A 10882-nucleotide genomic window follows, 5' to 3' on the forward strand; every position below is an offset into this window, starting at 1 on the left:
GCCCATCCCACTCCTCCCACCATGATCCGCCCCCTCCCCGCAGCCCCGCCCAATGCCCATCCCACTCCTCCCACCATGATCCGCCCCCTCCCCGCAGCCCCGCCCAATGCCCATCCCACGCTTCCCACCATGATCCTCCCCCTCCCAGCTGCCGCGTTCGGCCCCCTCCCCACAGCCCCGCCCAATGCCCCGTAGCCCTCCTGGCCCACCCACCCGGAGATCTGCTCCCTTCCCCTGGCTTCAGCTCTTTCCATCTTCCCACAGCTGCCATTGTCTATGCTCCACCTCTTCTCCCTACACTGCAGCCTCCAAGTGCCTCTCCTCTCCCCCAACCCCCCAGCCCTCCCTCCACCTCCCCCCGCCCACACACACAGCCAGGTGTTCCATCCTCTCCTGATCAGCCCCCATCCCCCAGCCACCTTCTCCTCCCCAGGGACTCTTCCACCCCTCTCACCCCCTCCGGTGATCCGTCCTTTCCTCTCTTTCCTTCTTCCCCTCTACTACAGGTGCCCCATTCCCCCTCACTCCCCACGGCTTCTCCTTACAGCGCCCCCTGTAGGGCTCCAGAGACAGAACGATGGAGCCAGCCCTGTCCCACCTGACCCGCTCCCCTGGGACGCACCTTCTTAGGGAAACCACCCCCCCCAAACCCAGTCGGTCCACTCCCTCACTCATCAAGGCCATTTTATTGATTTTGGATCAGCGGGGGGCCAGGCTCGAAGCTGAACAGTGCGATGACCACCACAATTCCTACCCTTACTTATGAGTGCTTGATTGACAAGGACTAGCCAGGAAGCCGACATCAATCAAATAATTATACACACAATTAATTGAGTGCATTTGTCCTAAGTGCTATTAAGAAATACAGGGATCCAAGAAATCCTATAACGGGGGATGGGAGGGGAGCTAATTTAGCTCAGGAAGTGGGACAAACTTTCCTAAGATGGTGACTCCTGGGATCAGGGTGGTGCACACTTAAGAGAATAGATAGATATAGATATAGAGAATAGTACTTGTTTATAGGTTCATGCTTTGTTTATACAATAATGTATTGCTTATATTTTATATTATTTGTACTTTCGTTTAATATATATCATCGTTTTCTTTCCGTGAGCACCTCACCTTACAGTTTACGAAGCACTTGTACTCCTTTTATCTCCTTGGATCCTCACACAGACAGCCCTCTGGAGGCAGCAAGCCAGAGACTGCTCACCTGTTCCATGGAAAGGGCTTGGGCTTTGGGGTCGGACCATCTTGGATTCAGATCCACCACTGACTCGCTGTGTGACCCTGTGTTCGCCCCTCTCCCTCTCTGGTTTTCATTCTTCTCAGCAAGATTGTCGCAATGGGCCAGACCAGGGGTCCCCACCCAGTCAGGGAACCTGCAAAGTCCTGCTACAAAGTTTTTACCAGATAGCTGCAAAATGAAAATGGAAAATACAGACAACAGAAAGGTTTTGGGGTGTTTTTTTTTTGAGATTTTATTTTTAAGTAATCCCTACACCCAACGTGGGGCTTGAACTCACAACCCGAAGATCAAGAGTCACATGCTCAGTAGACCAAACCAGACAGGCGCCCCTAGAGGATTTTTTTAATAATGCTGAAATTATTTAAGGAGTGTAACTATCTTTTTTGTCTTAAGACGTCTTAGCTCTTTGACATTAAAATGTCATTTTAGGAAATGATGACAGAGGTTAATAATCTGGGGTGGGGGCTAAGGTCAAGGCATCCCCTCAATTTTAAGGGCTTATTTATTTATTCATTTATTTAAAGTTTATTTATTTATTTTGAGAGAAGCAGTCCGAATGGAGGAGGGGCAGAGAGCGAGGAGAGGGAGAGAATCCCAAGCAGACTCCACGCTGCCAGCACAGAGCCCGGTGAGGGGCTCAAACCCACGCAGCCATTGAGATCATGACCTGAGCTGAGATCAAGAGTCAGACGCTTAACCAACTGAGCCACCCAGGCACCCCTTAAAGGCTTATTTAATCCCAAAGATGAGGACCACTGGTCTAGCCCTTCTTTTAGCTTCCAGAACTTCCGCGTCAAGGGGGACTTTCCGAGCCTGCACACTGACCCCCAACTTCTCCCTCTGCAGGGTCCAGCCGCCGCTACCAGGTAAACGCTGTGCACACCAGCAAGGCCTGCAACATCATCAGCAAATACACGGCCTTTGTTCCTGTGGACGTGAGCGAGAGCCGGTACCTGCCCACCGTGGTGGGGTACCCCAACTCTGGTAAGGCGGATAGGTGGCTGGGGCATGCCTGAGGAACAAGCAGTGCCCCCCTTGGCTGGCAGAGGGGAACTGAGACACAAAGGAACATAGGCCTACCGAGAGGAGTACAAGGAATGACCTAGAAGCAAAAGGGGCCCCTGGCAAATGACTTGGTCACCATAGGGTGGGGGGCGCATGAGCCCCCTTCCCACTGCTCTGCAGAAGGCCATGAAACCACCCCACTCCCTTTTTCCCACCAAGTGAATATGATTTTATTGTATTTTTCCAACTGGAACAATGTGTGCTCACTGGAGAAAGTTCCAAAATACAGAAAGACCTAAAATAAATAAAAGTGCTTGGAACTGACAGTCCTCCAGAAATGAGTACTAATTACTTCCTTGGTGTGACCATCCTTCCAGACTTCTATGAATATCTACATGTAGAGAAATCAAAAGACAGATAATTTTTTCATGAATTGGATCATACCAATATGCGCTACATTTTCCAAACTATGGGTGTAGAAAATATCTTTCCACGAAGCTGAATCTATATCACCATTTTAATACCTGCAGGGTTTTCTACTTTCATCATTGTAACAGCCAGTTAGCGTCCCAAAGCACTTTACAGCAAATGACTTAATTCTCAAAACAGCGCTGCAACCCAGATGCTGTTATGAGCCCCCCCCCCCCCACTTTACAGATGGGAAGACAGAGGCAGAGGGAGTTAAGTTACTTGCCCAAGGTCACACAGCAGGGAGGGGCAGAGCCAGGCTTTGAATCCCAGCGATCTGCCTCCAGCGTGTGTTCCCTCCTGCTCCTCTCCGCCGCCTCTTAAGGTTTATCAGAACCTATTTCACCAGCCCTGTGTTATTAGACCTTCAGTTTAACCCCCTTTTGATTATTGTAAATTACGGTGCAAAAAACATCTTTATGCCCCTGTCTGGTTATCTCCTTGGGGCCAATTAACTCTCAGAAGTAAGAGTGCACATCCAAAGTTCTGCCCGTTGAAAACTGTGATGTATTGTGCAAAACTGACCCCGCCCAGAGGTTGTTCAGAAATCTCCCTTCCCCAACACTGCATGCTGCTTATCTTTCTAAATGCTGCCAGGCTCATAGACAAGAAAAGATTCTCTCTTCGGGGAATTATTCTAGGTTTTTTGGTTTTTGGTTTTTGTTTGTGTGTGTGTGTGTGTGTGTGTTTTTTTTTTTTTTTTTTTTTTTGGTGAGTTACTCTCCATAGGGGCATAAACTATATGTACTTTTTCTTTCCTATATTTCATTTTCCCGTCCGCTACACCTCCATTTTCTTTTTTTTTCTTTCTTTTTTGTTTCCTTTAGCAAACCTCCTGAAAGAATGTTTGAAAACAAAATGTGCCTCTCCTCATTTCTCCTGTGCACCCCCCCACCCCACTCCCCCTGCTGTTTTTCATCTGTGGTACCAAAATAGTCAATGACCCGTTCCCTCTTTCAGATGTCTCATTTCAGGTTCTGGCCAGAAGCCCAGGCTGTTCCTCCACTGGGCATTCTCATTCACTGGGCTTTTGTCATCCTGAATGACATTCAGGATGTCTCTCCCTCCCCTCCCATCTCAGACTGTCCTCCTAAGTGTCTGTAGCCCACAGCCTGTAAGGTTTGGGGACCTGGCCCACGTCTTAACCCAAGTCCCCCAGCCCCTTAAGACCTGGATCAGTACCTCCCAAAGTGTGCTCCAGGAAATCAGTACCCTAGTTCCATGTGCCGTTCATGGCCATTCAGCACAAAACTAGGAAGTACTAGTTAGGAAATACATTTAGGAACCACTGGATTAAGCTCGGAACTTTTGACTGCAGAACTCGTCAGAGCCTTTTTTAGTACGTTAATCTACATCAGGAGGCTCAGAGAATGGACTGCACTTTGCATCTTCTAAACTTACCTCCCCATAGAACTCCTTGGTATTTTTTAAGACATAATTTACAGACTAGTGTTCTCCAAAAGTGGGGTTCCCCAAAACATACTCGAGGGTGCTATAGTTTCATCTGTCTTCTACCCATCCCCCATTGGTGGGGCCCTAGGACTTCAGGGGCCTTCCCTGTGGGAGGGGAACTGGGACCTCAGTCTCTGGGACAGTAAACTAAGAGAGAAGGAAAATGGGGTGTTCCTGAGAAAACCAGCCTTTTAACTAACTAGAAAACATTGCTGCTTTCTGAACGCTAGCTCAGCAATAGCATGTACCCAGCAAGGTTATTATCCCCATTTTCTAGATAAGAAAACTGAGGCACAGAGTGGTGAGCACCCCATCCAGCTGCTAAGAGATGGGGCTGAGGTTCAAATCCAGGTCATTCTGGCTCCAAAGTTCACGGTCTCGCCTTGTAAAATGTCTCTCTGCCTTTGGATAAGTGACAGACTGAAGCCAGAATCATTCCCGCTGGCCTCGGGGGAGAGGCAAAGGACTGACACAACGGTACCCATCTGACCCTCTTCTCCTTGTCCTCGTGAAGGTGCTGCATGGCGGATGGTCAGCTCTCAGGTCCTGACCCGACAGTGGAGGGGAACCTCTGCCGGCTTCAGACGGTCCCAGACCCTCCTCGGGGAATACTCGGCAGCAGGAGATGGCAAATTCCAGAACCTGAGTAAGAGCTGCCTCAGGCGTGCTCTGAAGCCTGGGCCCCGTGTCCAAGGCCGCGGAGGCCAGTCTCTGAGTCTGCACTCTGGGTCCTCACAGGGCCTGGGTGAGGCCAGGTCTCCCGGGCTCCCCGAGGCTCAGCATGGCCCAAGCATGCCACCATCAACACAGCCTCGCGGAGCGAGCTGCGGGGCACCTGCTTGCCCGCGCCATCCCTCCACGTCTCCCCCTTCACGGTTTGCCAAGCCGGTGGCTGTTCTCTGACTCCAGTCTCCCGAGTCCTCCCAGGCAGCAAATGCCAAGACAGCTAACAAACCAGGGGGAAAGCCAGGAACAAAGAGGCAGTTGCATCTGGTTGGGTCCTACCATCTGCTTCTGTCAGGATTCCCAAAGCTTCCTTTCCGCCTTCGCCTGATTTCCTTGTGCCTACAGCTTGGGTCCTTAAACATTCATGATTCGACCCTTTTGTGACCTTGCACTAATTCACGGGATCGCTTTCACCCTGCGTGTCTTGAATGTACGTGCGTCCTTTGGTCCCTCCAAAGACAGCCTAACTGCTGCACTGGTCCTAACCCCTTCCTTCGTGCCCTCTCATGTTCAGTGAGGATCTGCTGCCTTCTTCTGTGCATGGGAAGGACGTCAGAAGTCCCACCTGACCACTAGGCCAGGCACCCAGATCCTGATCATTTTTTACCTGAGAGACTAGAAAGTCCTTACAGACACTGGTGGGTTAAAAAAGGAACAGTGTGTGAGGGGTAGAAGAGAGTGTAACTCCAGAATTAAAAAGCTCTGCCATTTCTTTGGTCCCTCAGAGCCTCCAAAACTGGGGGGAGCATGCTGTAACCCCTGAACCAAGCTGGGCTTCCAGTCTAGAGGAGATTTCTGTCTACCTTTTCATTTCTCCGTAGCTCAGTTCTTGGTGGCCCATGGCTTCCTTCAAAATCACAAATCCCTTCTTTTCTCTTTTTTTTTTAATTTTATATGTTTTTAAGTTTATTTTTGAGAGAGAGAGAGAAAGAGCGTGAGCAGGAGAGGGGCAGGGGGGGAGAGAGAGAGAGAGAGAGAGAGAGAGAGAGAGAGAGACACTCCCAAGCAGGCTCCATGCTGTCAGCACAGAGCTGGATGTGGGGCTCGATCCCATGAACTGGGAGATCATGACTGGAGCCAAAATCCAGAATCAGACGCTTAACTGGCTGAGCCATCAGGCGCCCCACAAATACCTTCTTTTCAGTTGACCTCTGATTCACACCCAAGTGTCTATAACTTCTACACTCTGACTCTATCCCAAGCCCTTTCCCTCCCCAAGGATGACAATGGCTGACATTTCCTGAGAACTTTCTGTGTGCTGTGTTCTAATTATCTGACACAGTTTCTGTTTCTCATTGAGAAATGAGGAGACTGAGGCTCAGAGGAGTTAAGTGACTTCCTCAATGTCACACAGCTGGTAGAGCCGGGACTTGAACCCAGGCAGTGTCTGGCTCCAGAGCCATGAGGCTAACTGCCATGTTGCCTCCCAGTGCCTCCGTCACTCAGGCGTTCAGTCACTGGTGCACTGTTGTGCTATTCCCGCACCCCCAGCGATAAACGGATCTTCCTGGCCCTCACAGAGCCACTAATGGCCTCCTAGGGGACATAGAGGCTTTGATGAACATTTATGCATGAAGCTTTTTCCATATTTTGGAAATTCATCGCTGTCCAGCCCTTGAAACAATCATAAGAATAAGCACCGTGAGTATGCATTTTGAACCAGCTATGTTCAGTTATTATCCCCATTTTACAGATGGGGAAACTGAGGCTCAGAGCCCTCTGACAAGTTAGTGCCATGTTCTCGTGCCTCCTGGAGAGCTGGCAGGAGCCCCTTCTCAGTGAGGCACAGACCTGGTGAGCGAATGCCCACCTCGCCCCCCACCCGCAGGCCCCCGGCCTGCTTGCGTTTCTCTGCTGGGTCTGAGCTCAGGGCTTTATTGAGCACTTACCATGGGCCAGGCACCCGGCACCGTCATCTGTGTATTGTCTCCCTTGATCCCTAAGACAACACTGCGAGGTAGATACTATTATCCTCAATTGGCGACCTCAGTTTATAAAGGAAGTAACTTTCCCAAGGTCACACAGCTAGTCAATGGGTGAGTTGGGATTTGAACCCAGGCTTCTCTGACTCTTACGGTGGAGCGATGGTGTTATCTTTGGAAGACGAAGGACCATAAAACAGGGATGGAAACCCTGGCCTTGCTCGTCCAACTTACCCCCCAGGGACTGTGAATTCTTGCCCTCACTTTCCTTGGGGGGCAGGAGAGGTGGGGAAAGGGAGGGCCCAGGGGACTCAGGCCTCACCGGTTCTTCTGTTGTAGATGTGGAGGAAAGCCCCAGTGCGCCTTTCAGAGAGACCACATCCCCGGGCCGCGAGAAGCATCCTGCTTCGGAAGGTGAGTAGGCAGTCAGCTCTCTCTTTCATTAAGATAGTGGAGTGATTGATCCTTGAGCCAAGAGAGTGTTAGCCCAACAAAGTCTTTGGTGGTTTATTTATTCCTCAAAATGCCCCTGTGTGAGATAAATAGGAGTATCCTTAATTGAAAGACATGGAAACTAAGATTCAGAGAGGGGAAGTGACTTCCCCAAGGTCACACAGCAAGTTAGTGACAACACGAGGCCTGGAATCAGACCTCCCAATTCCCAGCGGAGGGAGCATTCTAGCACCTAACTCTGCTTAGAATCCTCCAGCAATATGCCAGGGAAGGAAGCTCAGTATCCCCACTCGGGGGTGAGGGGGGCTGATGAGAAACTGTCACTGTCCCCACGGGTAACCTTCCAGAAGATACCAGCGGCCGCCAGCCAAGGAGACTTGGAGGCCTATTTCTTATATGTGGACACACGTTTCACCCTTCCCCACACCACCTGGGTCAAAAGCAGCCTAATGAGGGGCGCCTGGGTGGCTCAGTCGTTTGAGCGTCCGACTTCAGCTCAGGTCATGATCTCGTGGTCTGTGAGTTCAAGCCCCGCATCAGGCTCTGTGCTGACAGCTCAGAGCCTGGAGCCTGTTTCGGATTCTGTGTCTCCCTCTCTCTCTGCCTCTCCCCCGCTCATGCTCTGTCTCTCTCTGTCTCAAAAATAAAGATAAACATTAAAAAATTTTTAATAAATAAATAAATAAAAACAGCCTAATGATCAGCTTGGATCCCTAGGGACCTAGGCAGGACCCTCCCCTGTTCTGGGTCGCTGTTTCCAAGCTGGGGAGTGAGCCATTGGACAGGGTCATCTGTCAGGCCCCAACTGTCATTCTGTGGCTCTCCAGGTCCCCTGCGCAGTCTGGCCACCAATACCCCGTCTTCCTTGAAGGCCTCAGAGAGTCTCTTTGGATCCAGGTACGTGGGATCAGCTTCCCTGGGGCCACCCCTAGCGTGAAAGGCAGAAAGCAGGCCCAGCCTGACATTTAGACAAAAACGAACAATCCGAAAGGGATCCAGGAGGCTCCCTACCCAGAAATATCACCATCTTCCCATCATCACACAGCAGAAGCCCCCACATGTCCACGGTCTCTGTGCAGGTGCAAATCCCCTGGGAGGGCTGCCCCAAGACTCTCTGACCCCCGGGGCTGAAAGGAATACATGATCAGAAGAGGGTCAGAAAAAGAATATGGGACGTTCCTCGTCCAGGCTGCCGCTAACGCTAACTCAGTGAATGTCTCGGGAAATGCAAACCTCCCTCCCTGGGCCTCAGTTTCCCCAGCTGTCAAATGAGGAGGTCGGAGGAAGCCATCTGTCACATTCTTTCTGGCCCTGACTTTCAGAAGCTGCTGAGTGAGCACGGGGGGAGGGGGGAGATTCCCAGGGACACCATGGGGGCAGCTACGGCCACCTGTCCCCGGTTCCCCCCACACAGGCTGAATCTGCACAAGTCCAGGCTGCTGACTCGAGCAGCCAAGGGCTTCCTGAGCAAGCCACTGACCAAGGCTCCGGAGCCAACCCCAGGGAGCCAGAACTTCGACTACATTCCGCTGGTGAGTGGCCCCAGACCCCAGACCTTGGCCCCCCACACTCCCCGAGGGGCCTTCCTGTGAGCCTCCTGCCCACCCCTCCCCCTTCACAAAGGGAAGAAGACCTACACCTTCCCACCCAAGTAGCCAACAGGGAAAGGGCCTGGGGCTTCAGAGTGTCGCTCGAATCCAGCACCAACATCGTGAACATTCTTTGCAATCCGCTGTCTTTGCTTCAAAAATTCACAGGAATTTTGCATTCTACTCCACCACCTATGTGTGTTTATTTTTTAAGACATAAAAATAAGCCTTGGAATAGCTCACAAGTGAGTAACATTAACACCCCAGGGACACGCGGTGTGTTTAGTAAGCGGCTCTGCAGACAGCCCGGCGTGCTGCGGGCTGGGTGAGGTGCCCAGGTCTGGCGGGGGCATCTCTGAATTGAGGAACAAAGGGGCCTGGCCCCAGCACATCTGGGGATCAGAGGGTGCTGGGAGACGGACGCGGTGTGAGCTTTTCACCGCACAGCCCCAGTCCCTACACTCCCGAGGCATAGTGTCACTCTGAATTTCCAAATATCCTGAGCAGCACAGCACTGTGCTTGCGGTAAGTATTTGTTGAGCCAGGCACAGTGCTAGACCCTGGGAGACAACCTTGAACTGGATGAACAGAGTCCCTAAGTTCATGGCACTGTCTTGTGGGGACACAGACCAGGAACCAGGCAATCCTGAGAGGCTTAATTGGCCTGGGTACCCCTCAGGTATCCCAGGCAGGAGGGGCAGGCTGGGGAGGATGAACGGGCGGGCGTTGTGGACCCAGGCTTTTGCCCGGCCCGGGGCTGCACAGGCTGAAAAGTTTGAGGCCCACTGAGGGGCTCCCCCCCACACAGGTGTCTCTGCAGCTGGCCTCCGGAGCCTTCCTGCTCAACCAAGCCTTCTGCGAGGCCATCCACGTCCCCATGGAGAAGCTCAAGTGGACCTCACCCTTCACCTGCCACCGAGTGCCCCTCACCCGCCAGCCCGAGCCCAAGACCCCAAGTCCCCAGCTGTGCACCGCCGGCCCCTCGGCCCGGCACCCCTCCTGTGATGGCTTCTCCCCAGAGCCTCCGGCGGGGGGCAAGCCAGGCTGGGAGACCAGGGCTGCGATCGAACACACAGGGAAGCTTTGGGCTACGGTGGTGGCGCTGGCGTGGCTGGAGCACAGCTCGGCCTCCTACTTTGTAGAGTGGGAGCTGGTGGCCGCCAAAGCCAACTCGTGGCTGGAACAGCAGGAGGTGCCCGAGGGCCGCACGCGGGGCACGCTCAAGGCGGCCGCCCGCCAGCTGTTCGTGCTCCTGCGGCATTGGGACGAGAATCTGGAGTTCGATATGCTTTGCTATAACCCGAATTATGTGTAGTGGGGGGTGGGGGGGGTGGGAGGAGAGGGAGGGGACCATTTGGGCCTGGGGGGGGGGGGAGATTTTGAAGCTACAGCCAATATATTGGCTGCTAGAAAGAGCCCTGGACGGGCAGCCGGGAGGCCTGAGTTCAGTCCCAACTTTGCTACCACCTAGCTGTGCAGCTTTAGGCCAGCCCCTGCCCCCTGTCTGGGCCTCAGTTTCCCCACCTGTAAAATAAGTGTGTGAGGTGAGGGAGGTGGACTAGATCTCTAGAAGCTCTGGAGGTTCCTTTCTGCTGGACATCCAGGGAGCTGTGGGTGGGGAGAGAGAAAATACAGTTTAAACCCAAGTTCTCCTGGAGGAGAGTCACGTGGGCAAAGCCCCCCCCCCCCCCCCGCCAAATAAAAGGGTGGATGAGCGAACCCAAAGGCTGCCAGTAACCAGAACTGCGAGCCTCACCTAGGCACGAGGAGACCACCTCTGCTCGCTCGACAGCGACGGTCCAGGACCCCTAAATCCCAAAATCCCACCTACAAACCGACTGGAGAATCATCCTTCCCAACACGTTACAAAAGAGTCCATCGGGGGCCTTTTCCCTGGGCTAGGAAGCCCTCGGTCTTTTTTAGTTTGCAGATTTACTGTGACTTCCTATCTAAGGAGAGGAGGCGGGGAAGATAAGGGGAGACCCCCTATGAGCTGACGTGTTGAAACGAAGCTTCAT

The 10882-nt window shown here is 52.6% G+C and overlaps 1 protein-coding gene across 6 annotated transcripts in view; it reads left to right on the forward strand.

The window, feature by feature from the left end:
• The window catches only part of VWA5B1 (von Willebrand factor A domain containing 5B1), a 60907-nt gene extending 50728 nt beyond the window's left edge, over positions 1-10179 (forward strand). For 4 of the 6 annotated variants that reach the window (XM_019836295.3, XM_045035201.1, XM_045035202.1 and 1 more), the window contains 6 exons: positions 2096-2233; positions 4689-4820; positions 7162-7236; positions 8103-8172; positions 8690-8807; positions 9673-10179. In XM_019836295.3, coding sequence (XP_019691854.3) covers positions 2096-2233; positions 4689-4820; positions 7162-7236; positions 8103-8172; positions 8690-8807; positions 9673-10179 — 1040 coding nt within the window. Of the gene's footprint in view, positions 1-2095; positions 2234-4688; positions 4821-7161; positions 7237-8102; positions 8173-8689; positions 8808-8898; positions 9601-9672 lie in introns of those variants that run through there. The other 2 variants (XM_045035203.1, XM_023258239.2) reach the window with 2 other exon arrangements.
• Positions 10180-10882: the final 703 nt, after the last annotated feature.

This window comes from Felis catus, chromosome C1, assembly GCF_018350175.1.
Source record: "Felis catus isolate Fca126 chromosome C1, F.catus_Fca126_mat1.0, whole genome shotgun sequence".
In the NCBI taxonomy this organism is placed as follows: domain Eukaryota; kingdom Metazoa; phylum Chordata; class Mammalia; order Carnivora; family Felidae; genus Felis; species Felis catus.